We start from the raw sequence: 24,811 nt of genomic DNA on the forward strand, positions 1-24,811 counted from the left end.
AAACTCTAAACACTCGTTTAAAATGGCACAGCTACAGCAAGAATGAATCTATTGATAAATTCATGTTATCGAAGGAGGCGCTAAAATCTGCTAAAACTGTCTAAACTAAACACTACTATGCCTCTGATTTGGTTTGGTCATCTCTCTTCAATACACCGAATTCAACTCTACAAAGTTTTTCATTATTTCTTATAACTAGCACTTATTTTTTTTACGTATGAAACTAGAAGATAGCCTAACACAGTTTCCTTCAGTTATAATCCATTTATTTTACTTTTCAGATTAGAATGTCAGTAAAAGCACGACGTTCAGCTTTAACCCGTGGTTCACAAAATTTCCTGGTCCACCTTGTCATTTGGATGAAACAGCACCCCCAACTTCACAAGTCATCCAGTTTAGTTATTTCCTCGAAAACAGTTATCCCCACTTAAAAAAATAGTGAGATTTCTAAGTTGATTGCCAAGGAACTAATTTGTATTTGGCAAGCAGTCAATCCACAATTGCCCTTGTTAAGGGAACGTTATATAGGATAGAAGGTCAATATATTTTGCTATAAGAGAGCCAAACAAATTGACAGGAAATCTCTTGCAGCAATCAAAGTGAAAAGAATGAAGGAACAGCTACACAGACTGTTTGATATATCTTCTTGTAGCTGTAAACTTTCTGTCTTGAGATGTGATGACTTTGCAGTAAAGTGCAAGACAGAAAATTGTCAAACAAGGCACATAATCTGCACTTGTCCTTCTAACAAGGAGGTAAAATTAATTCTATAGATTCACCTGCAATTATGTTCCTCTTGTGGAAAATAAAATAATATACTGGTATTTATTATGTAATCTGGCTCTATTATTAAACATGCAAATTTTCCAATTTTCAGGTTCCATTTACTGCCATTTACAGCAATTTTTAAATTAATTGATGGAACAACAAAAAGCCTAACAACATTTACTGGTCCTTTGGGGAAACTTTGTATCAATAGTTATCAAGATTTGCCTCAATTAGAATTCTAAAAAATTAGTGTTCCTCCCGATCATCATTATCTGACAGCAGAAGAAACAAATAATTTAAGTGTGAAGATCAGAGGCTACTTTTTGAGTATGCTGTTGGCATTTCTTGTGGAGAAGTTAACTTAGAAAATTGGGCCCTTGAATCAAGGAAGATGGCTAACATAAGCCACAAGATTAATATGTTTATGGACTAGAGTTGTCTATCCTCAAACACTATGATAAATTAAACATTCTGGTCAAATTTATCATCCAAGTGTATGCAGTTAGTTGGTTTGAGATCAAAATCAACAATATTTTTTTAACCAACAACAATATATGATTCAGAGAACAAAACAACAGTTAACTGAAATCCAAATTACTGTTTTAAACAATTCAAAATATAGTGCTTTTGCACTACTTCCGGAAAATATAATATCGATGATAAACTCAGATGAATTGGATGTGAGAGAAGAGGGCATTCAAACGATTTTGTCCATTAGGTAAATAAATATTCATTCATTAAATTTTATTAATTTACCCAAACAATAGTTAGTTTTATTCATATTACATTGCATCTTTTTTTTTAAAGTGTTTTCAAATAATTTTGTTTTTTTTCTGTTGTTTTTTCCAGAAATAGTGAACAACTCAAAAAAAATAAATAAAAATAAAAAAAATGAAAAAAATTACTGCTATCAATTTTACAGCAACACACTGGTCAAATTTGATTGATTTTTCTCAAAAAGTTGTATATGGGCAAAAAGCAAGACATAGACACATTATTAAAAAGTCATCGTGCCAGAAAATTAGACCTTCATTTTCTCGAAACGAAAGTATGCAGAACAATTTAGTTCTATTATAACAGTTTTTATTATTGCATTTAATAAAAAATTAAAATACATGGTTCTGTAACTTGTATCAAGTTGTTATATTGTGTAATACATCTTCACATATCTTTTTGAATTGTGAATAGACTTAGTTGCTAATTAGCTTTTTTTTACAATTTTTGTTTAATTAATGCAGTAAAGGTTGAGATATTTTGCTAATTGTGATTCATAATTAAAATTATAATCCATGTATTTATTTTTCTTTCAATGTATTTCATATAAATATATCAATTTTAATTGAATATTTATAAAAAATAGTGAAATTTCAAAGTCAGTGTTGTGAAAAATGCTATGAAAATTAACGATTTTTCAGCATTTTTCTACACGATTTTTAAAATTAAATGCTCAATTTTCTGTTCAAGATAGGAATCTAATTTTTGGTATATGTTCTTATTACATCAAATTCCAACCATCATCACGAGTGCCATGTTGATTTTCTGAAAAAAAGTTGCAAATCAACCTGCCCTAATGTGGCAACAGTACTCCATCCTTGGACATACTTATACAAGTAGAGAAATTGCATCAGCAGTGAGATATCTACTGGAGTGGTAAAACGATCCCACTATTTCTTCTGCAGCCTTAGCAACGAATTTGATGTACGTGTTCCATCTCAGATCAGGAGTAAAGGTCAGACCTAGAAGCTTGTCAAAAGAGCCGTTCATTTCAATTTATGCAAAACGGGGATCAGAGCATTGATGATGAAAAGATAGAAGCTTGGTTTGATGCGTTGAAATAAACCAGCCACCTCTTTCCCCATTGTACCATGTGATCAAGATCAGAGAAGAGAGAATCAGAGAGAACTTGGTCATTTACGACCTTTGAAATGTTGCAATAGATGGTAGTGTTGTCAGCATAAATGTCTACGAATGATCTTAGGATGTGATTCGGAAGATCGTTGATGTAGATCAAGAGAGTTGGGCCCATGATAGAACCCTCAGGAACTCCAGCATTAATACTGTGAGTTTCTGATTTCTGCCCATCAACCACTATTCTTATCAACCTATCAGAAAGAAATGATTTAATATTTGAAAAGACATTTCCAGCTATATCATAGTTGGAGATTTTCTGGAGTAGACCTTTATGCCATACCCTATCAAAGGCCTTTGATATGTTAAGAACAATCGTCCTAGAAAGGAAGCCTCAGTCAAGAGATTCACTAATCCTAGGAGATATAACCGTTAGCACATCTGCTGTAGAACGGAAACCATATTGCATGTCATGAGAAGGTTATTTTTGCTGCGGCGATTGACTACTTCTCTATTTAAAACAGATTATAGCAACTTACTCATGACGCACAGGAGACTTCTTGGTCTAAACTGAGAGGAAAATGACTGCTCACCTGAATTTTTAAATGCGGGGCATACTGATGAGATTTTCCAGAGTGTGTAGAAGCAATTCTCCTTAAGTCAATGCTTAAACAACTTCGTAAGTATGGGAGCTAGTTCTGGTTGAAGTGTTTTGAGCACTATAATAGGAATGCCTTAGAATCGAGGTTGCTGATCAGCTTGGAAACATCGCAAACTGACATTTTTATGTCGCATAGCATGTTTTCAGACACAGGTGGAAATACAGAGGGTTCGCAGCCCTGATCGCATAGGTAGAATTAGCTGCTAAGAGTTTGGCTTTGTCTGATGCTGACGAGATTATCTTGGGTCCATTGATGATGGTTGGGATAGAGCACACACTTCTATTCAAAACCCTGTTTGGTATTTGCCAAAATTGGTGGGAACCAAGATGCTGCTCAGCTCCTTTAAACTTGACGGACTGATCATACAACTCTTTCACATCCTTTATTACTCTTTTACAGTGGTTGCTGGCAGTCCTGAAAGCGACTTTAGTCTCAGTACATCTATTACATTGGAAACAATGGAAATAGTGATTTCTGTGCACAATGGCAGCAGCACATTCTGGAGAGAACCACAGCTGGCTGTTAGGTTTTTGCTGGAATTTTTTGGAGGGTATGAAGTAGTCTATACCTACAATTACCCATTCCATCATGTCCGATACTATAGAGGACACATTCTTTTTAAACATGGAACACAGAGGTAGATCTGGTATAAATGTACAAAAGCTATCCCAATCAGCCATAAAGTATCAATATTCTGTACGATTGCGAGGTATGTCGGATTGCATTTTGTTTTTATCTTAACTGAGACAACAGAGTGTTTGGAAGATCCCAGTGGGCACAGAACGGAAGATTAATATAGCTCAGGGCAAGTTGTGAGAAAAAGGTTTAGGAGACTTGCATACTGACCATCAGTGTCAAAGCACACGGGTGGATTCGTGAACAATTTGAGTTAGCAATAAAGAAATCATGACATACCTCCCCTCATGTCTTGAGTGGGCTGATTCACTAGAATGAATTTCGGGTTTTTGTAAACAAGTAAGCTGTTTTAATAGTTGAAAAAAGTTATTTTTGAAAGGGTTTGAAAGCACTTAACCTGTTAAATAATATATTTTAAGTTTAAGAAACTATTTACATTCAATAATTATGTAGCGATTAAGTCATTACTGCTAAATAAAATTTAATTAACAATTCAATTAATGATTTAGTAATGAAAAATTATATTTAAATTTAACTTTCAAAAACCTATTAAAAAAAAAAGAAATTCTAAAAGAAAAATGTCATAGTAAATAAAAAAGTGAAAAAAAAAAAAAAAAAAAAAGATTTCCAGGCAACACCTGGTAGGTTCAGCTAGTTGTAAATATGTCGTTTAAATAAAAAAAAACAGTAGAAAAGAAAAAATAAAAGATTTTAAGCAAAACAGTTTCTCAAGGAATATTAACAGTGAAAGGGAAGAGTGAAGGCAACTGATAAAAACTGCCAGTTGTTACAAGACAAGAGGATTATTATTATACTTGTAAAGATGGTGCACATAAAACTGACAAGGAATTCATAACCAATAATGTTGCTTTTATGAAAAATGGAGCGAAATGTGGTATCCTACAAGAAGAGTAAGGAGTGTGTAAAAAAGAATGAACGCCTGCTGACAACCCTGACCAGATGCTTCCTGTTCCATAGATTCTAAGTGGCTTGCTTTGACATGGAGGAGCAGCAAAGCATAAGTAACAGCTCTATGGGTAATAAATGTTGTAGAGTTCAAAATTGTAAACAGAGGCCAAGCCATGACACTCCACCATCTTATCAGAATGCATGGGAATCTGGTTTGAAATGAACATGTCAACGAGTTCAAATAGTATGACCCTTTCAAAGCCGAGAGCAGATCAGAGTGCTGCTCAAAGATTAAATATTTACTTATTTTATTACTAGAATTATGATTCCAACTATGACTATTAATCCCGTTATTATTACTATCATTGTACTTGTTACTGCAGTATAAAAAAATACAAATGTACTTGTTGAGTAGAGATTGATCATCATATTTGGTTTAACATCCATTTTACATGCTGGCATGTGTTGGATGTTTTTTAAAAATTGACTTCCAAACCTTTTCTTTGAAGTCTATCCTTATTATTCGTTTCTGTATTCCTTGGCCTTCCCTTGTGAACTGACCCCTGACCCTGCTACCTCAACTGCTCGACATCAACTAACTTGAGAACTCTCATCCATTTTTCCAATCTGAAAATACCAACAAAATGTATTTTGCACACATTTCTGTATACTGTCCAGATTTAATTGTCCTCTGAAGTCATATGATTTAAGCATAACTTTAACACTCATATCATACATCATCTATCATTCTCATCATTTCTCTTCATGCAATGCATGTCCTCAACTCTCACTGGTCTGGTTACACTTCTATACCTCATCACATTGTGTACACATAACTGCTAAACGCTTTCCTTGATCTGTTATTTAGTAATAGCAAAAGTTTCTTGACCTGAAAACATTCTAAATTATTTTTTGCAATTATAGAAAAGACATTTGTAATTTTGTCTATGGATGTGCAGTTAAAAATCAAACTACACAAGATACATTTGCAAATTTTAACAATCAGATTCAATGTGACCTCAACTTGATAAAATTATATATATATATATATATATATATAGTAATATTCATTCTGTTAAGTTAAGCAAGATCAATTTAGTGATCTTTCATTATTACAAGTATACAGCACAATCTCATTGACACACCAGTTCTTGCCAGATCACCAAAAAAGTTTGGCCAGTACCAGATGGATGACTATTTGGGAAGGTGAGACGCTCTATGTACCGCAAGGTAAAATACCAGGTTAGGAAACTGATGGGGTCTATTCTTCTCTCGAGGGTAGATGGGCCTCTCTTAAGCCGTGGTAGGCAACCCATCTAGTGATAGCATCATAAAAAAATACCCTTGATAACCCTGACAAAGCATCAAGTATTCAGCTACGGACAAAATTTGAATTACACTACAAATTCATGTAGCGAGTTCAATTTCAGCTGCGGCCGCATGTTATGTTTTATTAATACAAGTAATTGTTTCAAAAAACACCAAAACTAGGTTAAATAGAAGAAAAAAAAAAATCAATTTTCTTTTTCTTTCTATTATATCGAACAAGTTTCCAGAGAAGGAAGACATAGGGAGAGAAGAGGAGAACAACTGGAGGTGGAGAGAGAGAAAGCAAGAAAAAGAACTTTTAAAGATGTTACAGATACCAAGTATGAACCTATGAATATTCTGAAAGTTCTATCTTTTGACTTTCTAAATATTAAAACAGATATCACCTCTGACCCCTAGAGTTGTCTTTTCTTGACACACCCAAAGTTTTGCCCTTTTGGAGGTTTCCGCAGAAGTTGTTTCTGCATATAAATGAACAAAAAAGTCTCACAAGATGAACTTCCCTGGCTTTCTAAGGTTGATTTTCTAATTCCTCTGTCAAAAACCCTCCTTTGTGCAATTTTCTAGGCCAGAAACTAAATACTTTCCAAAAAATTTATAATCTTGTAACAATGGATAGTCCTGTTACGATGTGTCGCAACAGTCCTTTTTTTTGGCCTCTTGGAGGTGAAATTTCAATCTTTTACTGGATGATTTAGCATGGAATGCCCCATATAGATTATATTGGATCCAATATATAATAATGATTTAAAAAGTACACAAAAAAAATTGACTCGTGCGCCGGCACTGAGAATCAAAACCAAAACGTTTAGCTTACAATTTACTTTTTCTTTTGACGTTAATGACGGAGCTCTGAAGACATGTTTGCTGCAACGCTAAAAATTAAAACATTAATCAATACTACGTTACGCATGCATATTCGTAATGCCGTTATTCAACATCCACCTGGCAAATTCCATTGTTTTAATTTTCACACTTTTGCAACAATTTTCTCCAGCTAAAACACAAATATAGTTTTGGATAGGTTCAAATATCCTATATATTAAGTTTTGCCTTTTGACGAAAAATTGACAGAGGAGTTTGGTAGGCAAAATTTTTTAAACAAAAAAGCTGTGTGTGCGTGGTCCCTCTCTGGTGCTCCATGTGAGATGATGGCACAAAAAAATAGTAAAGAAATGATGAATGTGAGAAGTGTAAAGGTTGAGTTAGTCCTAAAAACAAATATTACTCCGTCATAGTTAAAAATTGAGTAATTTGATTTGAACTTATCACATTTTTTTTTGCTCTTTTTGGCCCAATCATGGTGCCTGGGTGTCCAAAGAAATTACAGTGCTTTCAGGGTACTCCCCCAACCACTTCTCATGATTGCAATTCAATCGTCCCCTGTCAGATTCGTCAACATTGGGAACACCTGTTTCTTCAATTCTGCGATGCAAAACTTTTCTTGTGACCCTTTTGAGCTCCTGGGAATGCCGAATCCCAGTGAAAATGGACAAACAGTGCAGTGTCACGCCTTAAGACATGTATATTTGAATTCAGCACTATGGAAAACCACTATATATTTTGAGCCCCTGATTAAAGGATCCTAAAATTCGTACTAGAATTGTAAAAATGGTATTTTCCTGAAGGTTAAAGGTCCAATCTTCAGTGTGGGTGACCAAAAAATACAATTGCAAATTACTTAGGATCTCTATCACGTCATTGCTGACGAACAAGAGCACGCTATCCCTGTGAAGTAAATAAAGGGTTCCGCTCTAAGTTCGGTCCAAATTCCCAAGTTCAACAAGATACACCTGGAGAAGGTCGGAGGTTACAAAATCACACTCAAGATGAGAACAGTAGTCCGATGAATCCAAAAAATACAAATAACTTAATTATTAACTAGTTAGCATAACAATTTGAAAGCTTTAAAAATTGCTATGTTCAAAAAAGTAATGTAAAATTGTAGAGGGTTATTTGATATTTTTAATGTTGCAAATTACAATTTACAACATTTTTCAAAATAAAGATGATTATTTCCTATTCCATGGATGGCTTTTATCCTTACGGGAAAAACAATTAGCAAAATGACTTTCTAACCGAAGTTTTGCTGGTTAGCACATAGTTTGAAAGCCTCAAAGTTTAAAAGATAATATAGATATATATTGAGAGAAATCCTTTATGCAAGCACAAATTCCATGTCCATGGCGATCATGAGTGCTGGGTTTTGTCATGTTCAAGTAGTTTTTAACCATGAAATCATCACTAGTAGCTGATGAGTTGATGCCAGTTTTACACAGAAACAATAGGTTCATACTAAAGTTAGTTTCTCAAATAAAAAAATAAAAATTATATTGCTAACTGATTTTTGTATTTGATATGTTAGGTTTGTTTAGTAATAAGGGGTAGATTTTTGACTCTCACACTCAAATATTCTCCCACTGTAAATCATGAAGAGTGGGAATAAATAAATTTTTAGATTCATCCGTAGTAAATCATATTTTAAGCGTTTTTATTGGTTGATATTTTCTCTCCTCCAGTTTTAATTTACCAACAAAAGTGAGGAAAAAAATGGTAAATCAATAAAATATTTTACAATTTGAAATAAATTATTCGGCATTTAATTCTGGCAAAGGGGAAAAAAAGAAATAGTTTTTCTTTTATTGTTCATTTTTTTTTTTTTTTCAAAATCTCGACGTTTTCAGAAATACCAAGGAGTATTCTAGTGATATATCACTAGGGATGTGACAACAGCATATTCTTTTCATTGTTTTGACTCTTGAATATATATCCGTTAATATCTTATATGTTTTTATATAGGCGGATGTGGTTTTCGGTTAATTAAGTGTGCCTAACCATGTTGGATATATACCCAAGAGTCAATAGAATGAAAAGAATATTCTGTTGCCACAGCCCTATATATCACCTATGCTCAGTAGTAAGCAGAGTTGGATTAAAAATTGAACAATTTTGCAGCAGTTGGAGGTCAATAAGATCTTTTTAAATTGATCCCAAAGTCAGATTTTTTCAGCTACTGAAGTGAGGAGTGGCAGGAGAGGCAGGAGGGGTAGATGAAAGTTCATTTTAATTAATTTGCAATACAGAGTCAGAGTTGGGAGTTAGGTGTTGGATTTTATCTGTTCATCTCTCTACTCTACCTCTGAAGGTGGTACAAAGTTATATATAAAATAAATACAATACAGTTTATTTAAAAAGATTTAAAGAAATATTCTTACTGAAACAGATCTAATTAAAAAGAAAAACAGATTAGAAATGAAAGAAACATAAAAAAATATGGCTTACCTCTTCATCCATATCGTATTCAATTTCCTCATCCAATTCTTCAGAGGACTTTTCAATATAGCGATAATATGAGAGAGGCCTTGGCCGGACATTGGCTGGCTTAACATAATCGTCCACCACTTTGAATTGGGCTTCTGGCAACTTGATTGCAACGTGCCCATTTGTCATCTCTTTTTTCAACTTGTTATTTTCTGGGTGTTTGTTGTTCACTTTTTGCGGGGATTTCTCCCCTTTCTCCTCCTTTTCCGCATTGCTCTGATTATCCATCTCATCCTGAGAGATGATCTCCAGAGGTTCGTAGATGTTGATCCGATGGATCTTGCCTTCTAGGTCAACCTCCACCAATCTTTGGGAATCAGCATATGAAAGTGTGTCCCGCGACTGAGTCCGGAAGAATTCGGGCGGTGTCGGGGATCTCCGGTTGGCCCGATGATGCCACTTGTTCTTACGTTTGGCCTTCTTACTGGAGCTACTAGGAGGCACAACATTTTCAGGGTTCTCATGGTCAAAATTGTACAGATGAAACTGAATGCCACAAAAACTTTTATAGACCCGGCCGCACTCTTTCACCGGACACTCATACGGCGGTTTAGTGGCCTTGAGATTTTGGACATAGGTTTTCACATCAAAATCAAAAACCATCTTTGTGTTCCAGTCCCCATCTCACAGATAACGGGAAATCTAGCCAACAGCTGGCATTACTCAGTGGTCAGCTCTGGATACATTCTGAAATTGGCAAAAAATACAAACAATTATAGAACTATTTCAATAAAAAATAGTGCAAAAATGTAGAATCAACAAACAGCAAGGTTAACTGATAGAATAAATTGGGATTATTCAGCCTACTATTCGTACCTTTTCATATTCTAACCTTTTGATACATCTATTCAAATTTGAAATTTCAAACTCAAGAGCAAAAAACTTATCTTTTTTCTTTCATGTACCTAACACTAAACAAAATTTCCATGAAAAGAGTTTATTGCCAGAAATTTCTCATTGCTACCTCGAGATTGCTTCCTTATAGGTTACAGCATCAAATTCAATATCAACAAATATTTATCATAAACTGTCTTTATGTTGCATAGTGTTGGGGTCATATTTAAGATGACGGGTACATATATACGATGATGATGAGGGAGAGATAGACATTTATACAGTTCTGGAGTGTTAGGGAGGAAAGGGGTGATCAGTTCTTTTAACACAGGAGGGGACAGTCATTACTTATGATGGAGAGAGACATTACTTAGGATGGGTTATACAAAGTTCATCTTAAGGATAATTTCACACATGACCTTTTGCTGTTGAATGATGACATGACAGTTTTACAAAAACATAACTTCTTTATTACCAGATCGACCGGTCGAAAGATGAGGACGTCAAGGAATTCAAAGTCGTCTACATGATTAAATGTTCTCCCTTCACTTCTAAAGGGACCCTCTGATCATGTCAGCTCTGTCCGACCAACACTGCTGGTTGTTCAATCCGGACTCGACTCCTCCGTCTCCTAATCTGCTAATCCTGGCTCCTATATTGAGAAATCCCCTTTCTGCTATGACGTCATATGTGTGGTTCAAAACAAGATGAACTCACGTAGCAAACTCACATGGCTGACACGTTCTCCACACACACACTTCTGCAACAAAGAATTCCCACTAACCTATTCTTCAATATGTTTTTAATTTCTATTGTTCGTTCTTCTCTAGCTGACCCTTTTTTTTTTTAATTCAGTTTCCTAAAAAGAATTGAACAATTAAATTCTTTTTACAATATCTATTTCCAAACAATAGCTACATTCTAACATTCCAATCTGAATCTATTCTGAACCTTGCTTACACGATTCAAATCTCAGTCTATCCCAATCTCATTTTCACTTATCTAATGTTCTTACAAGGAAAGGGGACTCTTTTTCTTGTAACATTCATAATTAATCAAATTTTGTTCATTCAAGGTTTTAAATCTTCTCATAACATTTTGCATTTGATTGACATTTTATTTTTGATATGCACTAGGACTTATCACAACGACAAAGAATTTTTTCATTCATGTGCCTAACATCAAATGGAATTTTTATGAAGAGTTTATTTCCAAGGATTTCTCATCTCTGCAACATGTTTTTTTAAAAAATTTTTATTACATTTTCATCCCAAACAAGGCGCATTACCAATTTGATGTATGGGGCTACTATTAGGGACACAGGCTACAGGGCTACTAGGTGGGGAGTTGGGCAGTAAGATGACAGTTCACGTTACACTTGAACTTCTGCATGTAAGTACAGTTGGGGAAGCAGGAACCCGGAAGGGAATTCCAAAGTCTAGCAGTTCTGGGGAAGAAACTACTGGAGTAGAAGACTCTCTTACATCTAGGGATCTCTACTGTGAAGGGGTGGGATTTTGCTGCTTGTCGGGTTTGTATTTACATAGAGAGGGTACAAGTGCTTGCAGTTTGTCGGAACATTCACCGTTAAAGTACTTGTAGAACAGGCAGAGGGATGCTACATTTCATCGATGGGACAGAGGCTGAAGCTTGGATCACAGTTCAGGACCTATTAGGTTGGTGACTCTCTTTTGAACCTTGTTTAGGAGTGAGAGACTAGTAGGAGATGCACCGGCCCAAATATGACAACAATACTCCATACATGGGCGAATGGTAGCCTTATAGAGGTACAGGATAGTTTCGGGCGTTAGTAGTTTTCTAGCACGGTAGAGAGAACCTACCTTTTTCGCACCGGTCCTGGCAATGCTCTCAATGTAATTTTTCCAACTCATGTTTCCTGTGAACGTTAGGCCGAGGAGTTTAAAAGATGTGCTTTCAGATAAAGAGTCTTTGGCCATTGCTATTCGTGGTAGAGAAGGTTTCTTGTAGTTATTGAAGGAAACAAGTTTAGGCTTGGCAGCATTGAATGTGACCATCCTTTTTTTGTCCCCATTCCACTACAGATTGGAGGTCATCCTCTAGTGTTTCTGCCATTTCTTTAGATATGTGTTCATTTGTTTTCCTGTTGTGTCTGTTATAGAGCGTGGTGTCATCAGCATATATACCCATTTCACAGACAATTTTGTCAAGGAGGTTATTTATGAATATTAGGAATAATAGAGGTCTAAGGATAGACCCTTGAGGCACTCCCGCATTTATATCATATTTTTTAGATGTACGACCATCGAGGACAACCTGGATTTTTCTCTTCTCTAAGAAGGATTTAATTATGTTAAGTATTCTTCCAGTGATACCGTATGATTTGATTTTCCTGAGAAGACCATGCCGTACCCTGTCCAGAATTGCTTTCTTGCAGGCTACATGTTTATCTTCAAATTTAATGTCAACAAATACTTATAATAAACCGTCCTCAAAAATAAAATAAGTAATCAAATTTTCTTCATTCTATTTATAATTTTCAATCCTCTTATAATATTCATCATTTAAATGACAATCCATTTATACTAATCTTTGTTTTCATGTAGATTTTATTCTTGATGTGTGCCAACTCATCTTCTATTAGATAAATCTCACATCTGTGTGTGTATGTGTTTGTATTTCCATTAAAACTTGTTGTCCTCATTGAACAGGCACTAACGCGGCATCGTTAGAAAGAGCAATGTCTTGGAGAAAAAATATTAAAAATTGGAAAAAAAGCATTAATTGTATTGTGTAGAATTGCTTTGTTTGCAAACAACACACGTTATGTTCTTCCGTTTTAAAAGGCTAATTTTGTGAAGTTATATCATCTGTGTCCTTGTAGGCCCATCAAGAAAAGCGTTCACTTACTAACTTGAGTTATGAGAGTTTGTGCCTAGGACACGTCATGTTTTTTTTTCCTACAAAAGTTTGCTTTCGGTATCGATTCTGGCTGATGCCAGCGAAGTCCCATTGTTTTTTACAACCTGGCAACACTCCTCTCCTGTAATATAGTGCATATGAGTGTGTGGGAAAATATCAGCAGCAATGAAGGATGGCTGGCTTGCAAAGAGATTAGCAGTAACGAAAAAACGAGCATATGCAAATTATAAAGTGTGTGCAAGTTCGCACAATAAGAGCAAAAGGATACAACATGCTCGGGAGAGAAGCAAAGTGCATGTTGAAGAAAATGGAGGTGTAAAGTCAAGGATGAGAATGGGCCGGCTGTGGTTGGAGGAAAGGGAAATGCAAGTCAGGCTAGATGGACATGTGGCAGGAGGAGACTTGGTGTCAAGATGGGAGAGTAACATTTAATAAAAACATTTGTTCAAAAAGAAAAAAAAATGCTGACCCGGATTTTTATTTATTTTTCCTTTTTTTCATTTGTAACTGCAACATTACATCTCCACAGATGGCCATGTATGTTTCACATCAATTTGTTTATACTGCACCTGCTGGTGACAGTCTCTTTTTATTTGGAGATTACATTTTATTTTGCTTTCATTTAACCCTAGTCAAGGCTTACAGGTAAATTCAAGTGGCAGCTGTGGTGTCATTCAGAAATCTTATTTCATTTATTCACTTACATTTAATGTGTTTAGCAATAAACAGGTGATTTATCTTTCACATAAAACTTAACTAAAAATATTTGAAATAATTTTTGAATGTTTAGTATATTAAAAATTGGTTTAAAAGTTGTATAATTTTACCCATACAAAACACTTAATTTAAATGACAGTTTTAATTAACTACTTTTATTTTTGCAAGGCTGCTAAAATGATCATTGTGAAACTGAGCACCTCAATTACATAAATGATTAAAGAATTGCTGAACTAGGAAATCAGATTTAAAAAAAATGAAGTCATGTGACGTAACAGTTAAAATCTTCTGTAGTTTGAAGCTTCAATTCTTACCACAATCAATAATTACTAAGAATAGTATAATAATTAACACTTCCACCTGGTCATAGCTGTTGAAACAAGAACAATCTATCTACAAAGATTAAGTAAAGGCTTCTGCTCAAAATTCTATATAGGTTCCAGTATTCCAAGATACGCAAGTTCAGAAATTAGATCAGCATGTTGTGAAATTTACAATCAAGATGAGATCAGTAGTACGAATAATCAATACAAATTACCAATCCTCATCTCAAAAGTTCTGAAACAAAAATGAATTGAAATTTAGCAAATATCTTTTTGTTTTCTACAATCTTTTTTTCTTCTTAATATTATAAAACTAAAATTGCAGATAAATTAATGAGTGCTTCACAAATTAGAGATAAAATTTGTCAAAATAAATGGAAACATGGAGGAGGATCACGCATTAACTCCCTAAAGTGTCCATCTACAGAAACTATTAGGTTGGTGCAAAAACAATATCGTTTTCTCACATGTTACTGTTATGTATGATTTCTGAATTAATTCATTGCCATGTTATATATCATTTTAACCATGTTATATATCATTTTAACCATTTTATATCATTTTGAAACATGTTTCTCGCTCTATCGAATCATGTTATTCATTACCGCTCTCAATCTCTTCATTTATTTTTTGCAGGCTTTTCAACAGCATGGACATGCATGATTTTCTTGTTCCAGTTCAAACTAGACCGAAAAGCTGCTGAGATAGCTCATGACATCAATGATGCATTTGGCCCAGAAACCACTAACAAATGTGTGACAACGGTGGTTCAGGAAATTTCGCAATGGTGACGAGAGCCTCAAAGATGAAAATGGTCACAGCCGGCCAACGGCGGTTGATAACAAATATTTGAAAGCCTTAATTGAAGCCGATCCTCACAAGACCATATGAGAAGTTGCTGTTGAACACGGGGTCAACCACTCAACAGTCGTTCACCATTTAAAGCAAATAGGATAGTTAAAAAAGTTGGATAAATGGGTGCCGCATGAATTGAACAATAAAAAAAATAATTTTGGAGATATCTTCTACGCTCCTTATGTGCAACAAAAGGCGGATTGTGATGTGTGAAGAGAAGTGGATCCTCTATGACAACTGGCGACGTTCAGCACAATGGTTGGATGCTGGAGAAGCTCCACAACACTTCCTGAAGCTGAAATTGCATAAAAAAAGTTGTGGGACTCTTTCGTAGTCTGTGGCCGGTCTCATCCATCACAGCTTCTTAAATCCGGGTGAAATGATTACAGCGGAAAAGCACTGCCAACAAATTGACGAAATGCACCAGAAGCTCCAACATATGTGCCCAAGATTGGTCAATATGAACGGAACAATTCTTCTCCATGACAACGCTCGTCTGCATGTTGCTCAACTGACCCTGCAGAAGCTGAACGAATTGGGCTATGAGACTACCTCATCCGTCATATTCAACGGACCTCTTGCCCACCGATTATCACTTTTTCAAGCACCTCAACAACTTCCTGCACAAAAAATGCTTCAAAATGATACCAAATCGGCCTTCAATGACTCCATTGTTTCCAGAACTCCAGATTTTTATGCTAATGGGATAAATAAACTTGTTTCTCGTTGGCAAAAATGTGTCGATTCTAATGGTTCTTATTTCGATTAATAAAGTTTATTATGAAAGAAATTATGATCTTTTGGAAGTTGAATGTAAAAAAAAACATTTTTTTTGCAGGGGCCTAATATATAGCACTTAACTTGGATCATCTTTCTAATAAAATTGTCAGGCAAGATTTTGATCGACTTTACAAATTGCCATGCAAATGTAACTGTTTAAATTAAGTTTTAATTTTAAACAATTTCATTCAATTAATTTAATTACCAAAAAATACTTTTAAAAATATAATTCAAATTAAAAAAACAAAGCCAAAGTTTTTATGTATTAAGTTAAACTTATTTTTCTAGGACTCACACATTGGCTCTGAAACAACACCAGATAAATACAGCTAGTCCATAATAACATCATAAACGTATATTAAGAATAAGTTGTAAACAATGCATTTACTTTCAATCAGAAGAAATGATACAAGAAATTGTAATAGAAAAATAAAAAACAAGTTGATTTCAAAATGACTATCTGCAGAAACAATTATGATATGGCAGTTTAGGATGAAGATAGATTCTCCACAAAAGAACTGAAAAATTCATAACAAGAGTTCACAGATTCTTGCATTGAAGTTAAAAAAAAAAAAAAAAGTGAAAGTTGTATAAATAGACTCTCCCAAAAAGAACAGTCAACTTTTGGCCCCTATCTTAAGAATGTTGATATAGTGTGCCAATAATGTAGCCCTCACACATTTTTTTTTTTTTTTGGTGAAAGGAAAATTTACTGAACACGCACAAAAAAAAAAAAAAAAAAATTTAAATAAAAAACTGAAATTTGAATAGAACAAATACCAGCGATCTGGTTTGCTCATTAGAATGAAGAATCCCCCGGAATGATATCTTTTTTATAAATATCTGAAAGTATACTCAGCACCATACACAACCCAACAAAATTTGTGATTAATGTTGTTTATTACCATCATCAAGGAGGTAATGTTTTTGGTCAAGTTTGTTGGTTTATAACTACAGTGTGACATATATACCACTTGATTAATTGTCACGAAATTGATCAAAATATTGCTCAGTCAAGCTTACAACAGATTTAATTTCAGGATATCTTGGTCAAAGGTCATGTAGATGGTGAGAAGAGCACTTTTGGTAATAATCTTGGTTCTATTCATTGTAGAGATTCACTACTTGGCTCATATTTTAGCCAATGTAGCCCTGTTTGACCGTTACTTGACCATGAAAAGTTTGATAATGGTCAAAAGCACCACTTATAAAATTTTAGACTGATCAGATAAATTGTTTTTGAGGTTTCAATGTTTCCATGGCATGGCTTTGGAAATAACTGTATGGAGAAGTAAAACTCAGAAAAAATGTTGGTTCCTTCTCACATTGTCACATTGTTGAACATGCCATACACGACATATGCCATACACAACTTGTATTATTCAAGAAATTGTGATCACAGAGTTAGGATAACTTCTATTTTACTTGTTTTCACTTCAAATGACATTCAAAATCTCTTTTTATTCTTTTTCCCTTCAAACTATGGGGAGTTAAGCAGCAAGCTATCGGTTCACATTACATTTAAACTTCTGCAATTAATATAGTGTGTAAAACAGGAAATGAAGAAAATTCCAAAGTTAAATAGGTTGAGGGAAGAAACTCATCGAATAGAAAACTTTCCAGCATCCAGACATGTCAACAGCAAAGAGAGATTTTGCTGATAACTATTCTGAAGATTATTCATGTATTTTCTAATCTTTAATATAAAACTAGTTGTCTTAACAGAAGTTTTTTATAACTAGCTGGGGGTGGGGGGCTTTGCTCGGCCATAAAATATGCTTAAATATAATATTTTAATTTGTCCAGATTTGGTAAATATTATCAGTCATGATTTCAAAAGTAAAAAAAAAAAGTATTTGGGTGCCATCAGCTGAAATCGAATTTGAAAGGCAAAGTATTCAAAGCTGGTGACGTTACCACTGCACCAATGTTACATGCATATGAACTGATCAAAAAAATTAAAAATAAACTAAGATGTACAAAATGTATAACGATTTTTCTAATTTTGACCACTTTGGGACCCCTTAAAAACTATTTTTAACCACTAAAGACCCTTAAAAGCACCATCTGTAAAACACTTTTGGTTTCGAAAGAGATAGTGTTTGAAAATATGGAGAGACATATCGCCTTTTATATATTAGGCTAGGGAGGTGGGGGGGGGGGCTTCACCCAGTCATAAAATATGCTTAAATGTGATATTTAAATTTGTCCAAATTTCCTATTATCATAGTCGTGATTTCAAAAGTCAAAAAAAAAAAAAAAAAAAAAAAAGTATTTGGTTGTCATTAGATAGAATCGAAACCGAAACTGTAGCATTCAAAGCTGGTGATGTTACTAAGATGAATATACAAAATGTCTAACAATTTTTACAATTTTGACCCATTTTTAACCCTTAAAACCTATTTTAACCAACTTAAGACCCATAAAAGAACAGGCCATAAAAAATCCAATCATTTGAGGCCCCTAGCACTGATCCGGAAAAAATTGAGCACTGATCCGGGAGAAAAAAAAAACAAAAAAAAAAAACAGAAAAGAGGTTGGTGTCATCAGCAAAAATGTTAATTTTCTGAATAATATTCTCTGGAAGGTTATTTACATGGAGAAAAAAAAAATCAATTTGAACTTTTTTTTTTTTTTTTTTTTTTTACATAAGAGCCACCACTTATCAAGGTTCGAAGGCCACTCGAGGATAAGTGTTACAAATTTGATGTGTTGCCATAGATGGTAGTGTCGTCAGCATAAATAGACATTTATAATCTTAGGATGTGATTTGGGAGATCATTGATGTAGATCAGAAAGAGAGTTGGGCCCACAATGAACCCCCTGCGGGATTCCAGCATTAACACTGTAAACTTCTGATTTCTACCCATCAACCATTACTCTTATGAACTTATCAGAGAGAAATGATTTAATAATTGAGAAGACATTTTCAGCTATACCATAGCTGGAGATTTTGTGAAGTAGACCTATATGTCATACCCTATCAAAGGCCTTTTTTATATGTCAAGAGATATAGGAAAGGAAGAGACATAGAAATAGCATTACAAGTTGATTTTTTTTCTTTTTAGATGATTGTTATTTTATCAACTTGCATGAAAAGAACTATGTAAAATATTCTTAAAACGGTTTGAATTATGCAAATACCATCAGTAGTTCAAAAGTTATGAGAATTTTAAGTGCCAAAATTTAGGCTTTCCCGTGGACATTTTTCTTTAGAAAAAGTGGGCTAAATTACGGACCTCAACATTTTTCAAGAAATTCGGTAATTTCGCCACTATTTATTTATTTTTCAAGCTCTCCTCATGAAACTTGGCACTCTTATGTAAAATTGTGTGCTCTTTCTGATTACGCAGTCAAATCTGATGTATCTCTTTACCATAAGCTATGAATTATAAATTCAGATGTACAAATTACATTTTTTTTTAAACTGGCGCATGGTATCATACAGTGGGTGTCTATTCATAAACAAAACTAAGTATTATAGTGGTATTTAAATATAGCTTTATTGAGAGCAGGCATTTTCCTGCCTCCTCACCAAAGGAGAGCTTAATCTGGGTGTAGCCATTGAATGCATTCATGGCCGGTATTTACTACTCCCCTCAAAAAAAGGTTGAGTAGATATGAATTAATTTCAGAAATAAATTGAAGAAAATTTTTCATATAGATTTTGGATTTCTGTAAAAGATGGAAATTCTCATAGTCGACCAGAACTTATGCATTTTGGGACCAGTCCAATTTTCAATTTTGTAAATCCTCTTTATCTGGCCCAAAATATACACCTATTCTGAGATGCAACCATAAATCATACTCTACATGAATCCTTGATGTAGCTTTCACAGTACCAGGATACCAGGAATCCTGATAAGCAACAACTATATATTCACCAGTTGATGGTAATTTTTCTCATTTCTTTTTTTTTTCTGAAAATTCAATTATGTAAACAAAGAAATAAAACGGTAATTTTTTACCTTGTTTCCACCTTAACATTTAAAATGATTACTTCTATAGGGTATGCTGAAAACGAATATCACATTTAAATTTTCTGCAAATAAGTAGTTTTCTGGATATTAAGCAATGTAATTTCTTATGTTATCGCTGGTGGCCATCTTGGTATGCATGAGCGTGCAAACGTAACCCCAAGAAACTATGCGCAAGCGCACGTACCAAGATGGCCACTAACAATAACATAAGAAATGGCATTGCTTAATATTCAGAAAGCTACTTATTTGCTGAAAATTTAAATGTGGTATTTATTTTCAGCATATCTGAAAACCTTAAAAGGTAGCCATTTTAAAGAAAAATGTTAAGGTGGAAACAAGGTAAAAACTTGCAAAATGCATCACAATAAAATTCTTTATCGAACCGCCTAATTATTATTATTGTTTAGACATTCTCAGTTTAAAAAAAAAGGGTTTCTTTTACAGATCCGAAAAAATGGTCTTGACAATGAGCTAAAAATAAATTCAAGTTTCACGATATATTTTATTTAATTGTTAGGTGAAATACAGAATAGTTAACAAAACATCCCTCCTTCCCCATGTTAAGAATGGGTTTCTAAATAATAACATTATTTCAGCATGGTAGCATAAGTGCACGAGTACCTTTTATTTGTTTGTTTTTTTGTTGTTTTTTTTTTACCACTAAAAAACACAATTCTACCTTTAAGTACAAATAAGTTAAACGCAATACAATGAAAACAGAAACGCATGTACTTAGTACATTTTGTTGTTTTTTAATGCTTTTAGTGCATGTGTACTAAAAGTGTCAAAAACAACAAAATAGTATTGTTTGGAAATCAAATTTGAAAAACTTAAAAATAATTTTTTTAAATTGACAAACTCAGAATAAAAAATGAAACTGATTTTTTCTGCTTTCGTTTTGAAAGCAGAAAAAAATAATTTTATTATTAAGAGAATACAAATGAAACACGTTAATTCGCTGACTTTAGTAAGAGGAGCGCTGATCAGCGCATAGCGAGCCGTTTTCCCTGTTAACAGATTTGAATTTCTATAAAAGATAACATTTTAAAGAAATTTCTGCACAATTAATAATTATCAAATATTTACATATACAGGAAAATAATTCTGAAACTATTATCTATATGAAAATGGATGATATATTCCGATTTATCTTATCAATTTTGAAATATTTGTCGTCGTCAACTTTGCTCAGTTGTAACTTTGCTTCCTGTGGCCTTAAAAATATAAATCAAAGTCCAATAGAGATGGACTTCTATGTTTATATAGCCTGTAAAATTTCAGCCATATCCAATCAAATTTGACCCTTGCGCATGTGTATCCAAAACGCAACGTATGAAATATAAACTTTAAAAAAAAAAAAAAAAAAACAGTTTCCCTTTTTGCTGTCGTAATTTTTTACTGTTTTTTTCATTTTTAACTTGGAGCATAAAAACATTGAACACATAAAAGAAAAATAAATTAACGTCATTGGAATATTTATTCTATTCTTTTTCCAGCAATGTAGTTCTTTGAAAAATTGACCCACAAATAAAAGGTACGACTTGTTGAAGCACATTAGGTATGTAATATTGCCGATGTCCACGAAAATACAGCATGCACTTGTAATACTAATAGAAAGGAAGCCTCTGTCAAGAGATTCACTAATCCTATGAGATATAACTGTTAACACATCTGGTGTAGATCTAGCAGAACGGAAACCATAGTGCATGTCACTAAAAAGGTTATTTTTGCTGAGGTGGTTGATTCCAGCAACTTACTCATGACGTACAGGAGACTTATTCGTCTGTACTGAGAGGAAGATGATCAATCACCTGAATTCTTACTGATGAGGTTTTCCAAGATGTTGGGAAGCAATTCTCCTCAAGACAACGTTTAAATAGAGTAAAACCCTGATGAACACCAGCATTCATAAGAAAAGAAAATCAAGTTACACCATCCAGAGTTACTCGCAAGCTTCAATCAGAAAGAAAAGCCTTAATTATGTCAAGAACTTTATCACCAATACCATAACATCAAAGTTTATGTTGAAGATCTCACACTGTCAAGCGCTTTCAAAATGTTAAACGCAATGACCCTACCCTACTGAACATTACTAAAGAAGCCAAGACTTTCCAGAAAATGTACAATCTTGCCGTTGAAATCTTTCAAAATATAATATCAGATAATAATATCAGAAAGAAGACTAACAGTATTTTATTTAGTTGGGTCACATCAGTTATCAGCATTTTTAAAGATAGGAACAACAGAACTCCTTACAACATGAAGAGAAACAGGATCAAGACAAAGATTGAGTAATTTTATTTGAATAATCATACTTATTTTACTTAATTAAATCTATATATCTATAAAAGTAAGTGTGTGTGTGTGTGTGTGTGTGTGTGTGTGTGTGTGTGTGTGTGTGTGTGTGTGTGTGTGTGTGTGTGTGTGTGTGTGTATGTGTGTATGTGTGTGTGTATTTCCCTACACAATAACTGTCAATTTTCAGTCTACAGACTCGAAATTTGATATACAGGGTAAGGAGATTTTGGAAAATCTTTGTAATCTGTTTTCAGCCAGAAATTTGGCTGTTAAGGGGTCAAAGTTCAATGATTTGACCTTTGAGAATTCTACCAAACTCCTCCGACAATTTTCAGTATAAACAATTGAAATTTTAGAGATAGGTTCCTTGGACATGGATCCAACTTAATAACTTGATTTGAGCTCAAAACAATAAATGTTAAGGGGTCATAATAGGGGTCAAAGTTAAAAAAAATTTTACCTCTGTAGTCTCTACCAAATTACTCAGACAATTTCTGGTCTAAACATTTGAAATTTTTCATAAAGGGTATTCAGAGATAGGGCAAACTTTTTAATCGGTTTGGGTCGAAGATTTGAGCTACCAATATATAAATGTACATATGTATGTTTGCATGTCTGCCTAAAACCTTTGAGAGGCGACAGATTTTCACAAGATTGCTTTGAAGCTCAAGCATTCAGATGACAAATACTGAAAAATTGGCTAAAAACATTAATTTCTTCACCCTCAACTGGGCACTTTTCTACAGGGAGGCGTCACTTTTTTCACTGATATTTTCGAAAGTTATCGCCGCTTTTCGATTGTCTAGCCTTAATTTAAACCTACGTCACTTCCAGTTTGGTGGTGGTTTTAACAGCAAAGACGTCACGTTTTTTCCCCCGTTCTTTTCCTGCCTTCCTACTACCACTTTTTTTTTTTTTTTTTTTTGCTTAACACACACCTCCAAATACCCGGGCAACGCCAGGCACCCATGCTAGTTATAAAGAAATGTTTCTTTCAAATGAAAATAAATATCTTAATTAATGAAGTTTTTCTTTAATTCTAAAATAAATTTTAAAAAATATATTTTCCATAACATTTTTCCATGAAAAATATCCAAAAATTGTTTGTCAATAAATTTATTCAGTATCAGATATCCAATCAAGTAAAAAGTTTATTTAAAAGTATGGGGGGCTCGTCCTTGGGGTTATGAAAAAATATATCTTGGGTGGGTCAAATTCATTGCGGGAGGCTTATTTTTGGTAAAATTTTTCGCCATCAGAAAGACTTATAAAAAAATTAAGATCATTATAAATCCATAAAATCCTATTACACCAAAGGAAATTAATTTATTTTACTAACTTTCTCGAAATATGTTTAATAATTTTTTTTTTTTTTTTTTTTTAAATTTATCAGGGCAAAATTATATTTTAAAAAGTTTCATGCACTCTTTCAATAGAAAGTCTATCATCACACAGATGATTACTTTTATGCTGTAGCTGTGTTTTTTTCTTTGGGAGTTTTCATTACTAGAATCAGTAACCGTATCTGAATTGGGAAAAATATTGTAATTATCCAATCATTACCAGAAACTGCACCAAAATTGTTTTGCTGTCTGTTTTTTTTTTAATTAAAACTTTTCAGCATATTGCTATTACTATAAAACGTCTATATCTAAAGAAGTACATTTAAATTTTAATAAAAACTAAATTTATCAAAATTTTTATTTTTAAGACGAAAGATAGAACAAAACTTATATGAACATTTTATAACTATCTTAGAGTGTCTTCACTCTTGCTAGCTCATGGAACTAGTGTGTCAACATTATTATGCCATATAGAATATACGGCATAATAATGTTGACAAGCTAGTTCTCATTAGATTACTGAAGTTAAACAGCATTGAGCCTGACCAATATCAGATGGGTGACCATTTGAGAATAACAGGATGTTGAAACCTCATTACAAGATCTGAAAAAACTAAGCGTTGTTATCTCCCCTGACAAAGATATACATATAACTGGGAACTGTTTATGAATTTCATGTTCCTATAAATTTCCTTTTTTAAAAAAAGCTGATTCAACCTACCTAGGATAAATGTGTGTGCGTGTGTTTTTTAGTTTGGAAATACCTGGCGATTATCAAATCTATTCTCTCTAATAAGTCTCTAAAAGTTGTTGATGGGCAGAAGTCTGAAGCACATAGTATCAACACCAGCATGCCCCAAAGATCCATTTTGGGCCCAACCCTGTCCCTGATCTTTATTAATAATGATCTCCCTGATCCTTCATTGCCATCCATGCAAACTGTCTATAGCGGCACTTTAAAAAAGCATTGGCAATCAAAATCTTAACCATTCTCGTTTCTCATCTGGTGCAATGGGCAAAAAAGTAGCTTGTTCTAACACCTTTCAAACCAAGCTTCTCTCCTAACATTCAGATATTTGTTTAGTCCTAGTCCTTGTGGAAGCCTATTGCTCCTAAAACTGACTTTCACTTCAAATCTAAAATGGAAGACTTACATCAAATCTGTTGCTAAGATTACTGGGAGAATGACTGGATCACTCCAGAAATTATCTAACTTCTGATGCAAACATCTACTTGGATAAGAGTCAGATATACACTAAGATGAAGTATTGCTGCCAAAACTACTCAGACAGAATACAAAATCAATG

At 33.8% G+C, this 24,811-nt stretch overlaps 1 protein-coding gene across 4 annotated transcripts in view; it reads right to left on the reverse strand.

Annotated features, from left to right (window-relative positions):
* Positions 1–24,811, reverse strand: part of LOC145276916 (peregrin-like) — a 334,772-nt gene that overhangs the window by 263,367 nt on the left and 46,594 nt on the right. For all 4 annotated transcript variants that reach the window (XM_080128682.1, XM_080128599.1, XM_080128512.1 and 1 more), the window contains exon 2: positions 9,435–10,160. In XM_080128682.1, the coding sequence (XP_079984808.1) occupies positions 9,435–10,076 (642 nt within the window). In that variant the 5' untranslated portion in view covers positions 10,077–10,160. The remainder of the gene's footprint in view (positions 1–9,434; positions 10,161–24,811) is intronic.

This window comes from Euprymna scolopes, chromosome 1 (genome assembly GCF_053919585.1).
Source record: "Euprymna scolopes isolate OS-2025 chromosome 1, ASM5391958v1, whole genome shotgun sequence".
Taxonomy (NCBI): domain Eukaryota; kingdom Metazoa; phylum Mollusca; class Cephalopoda; order Sepiida; family Sepiolidae; genus Euprymna; species Euprymna scolopes.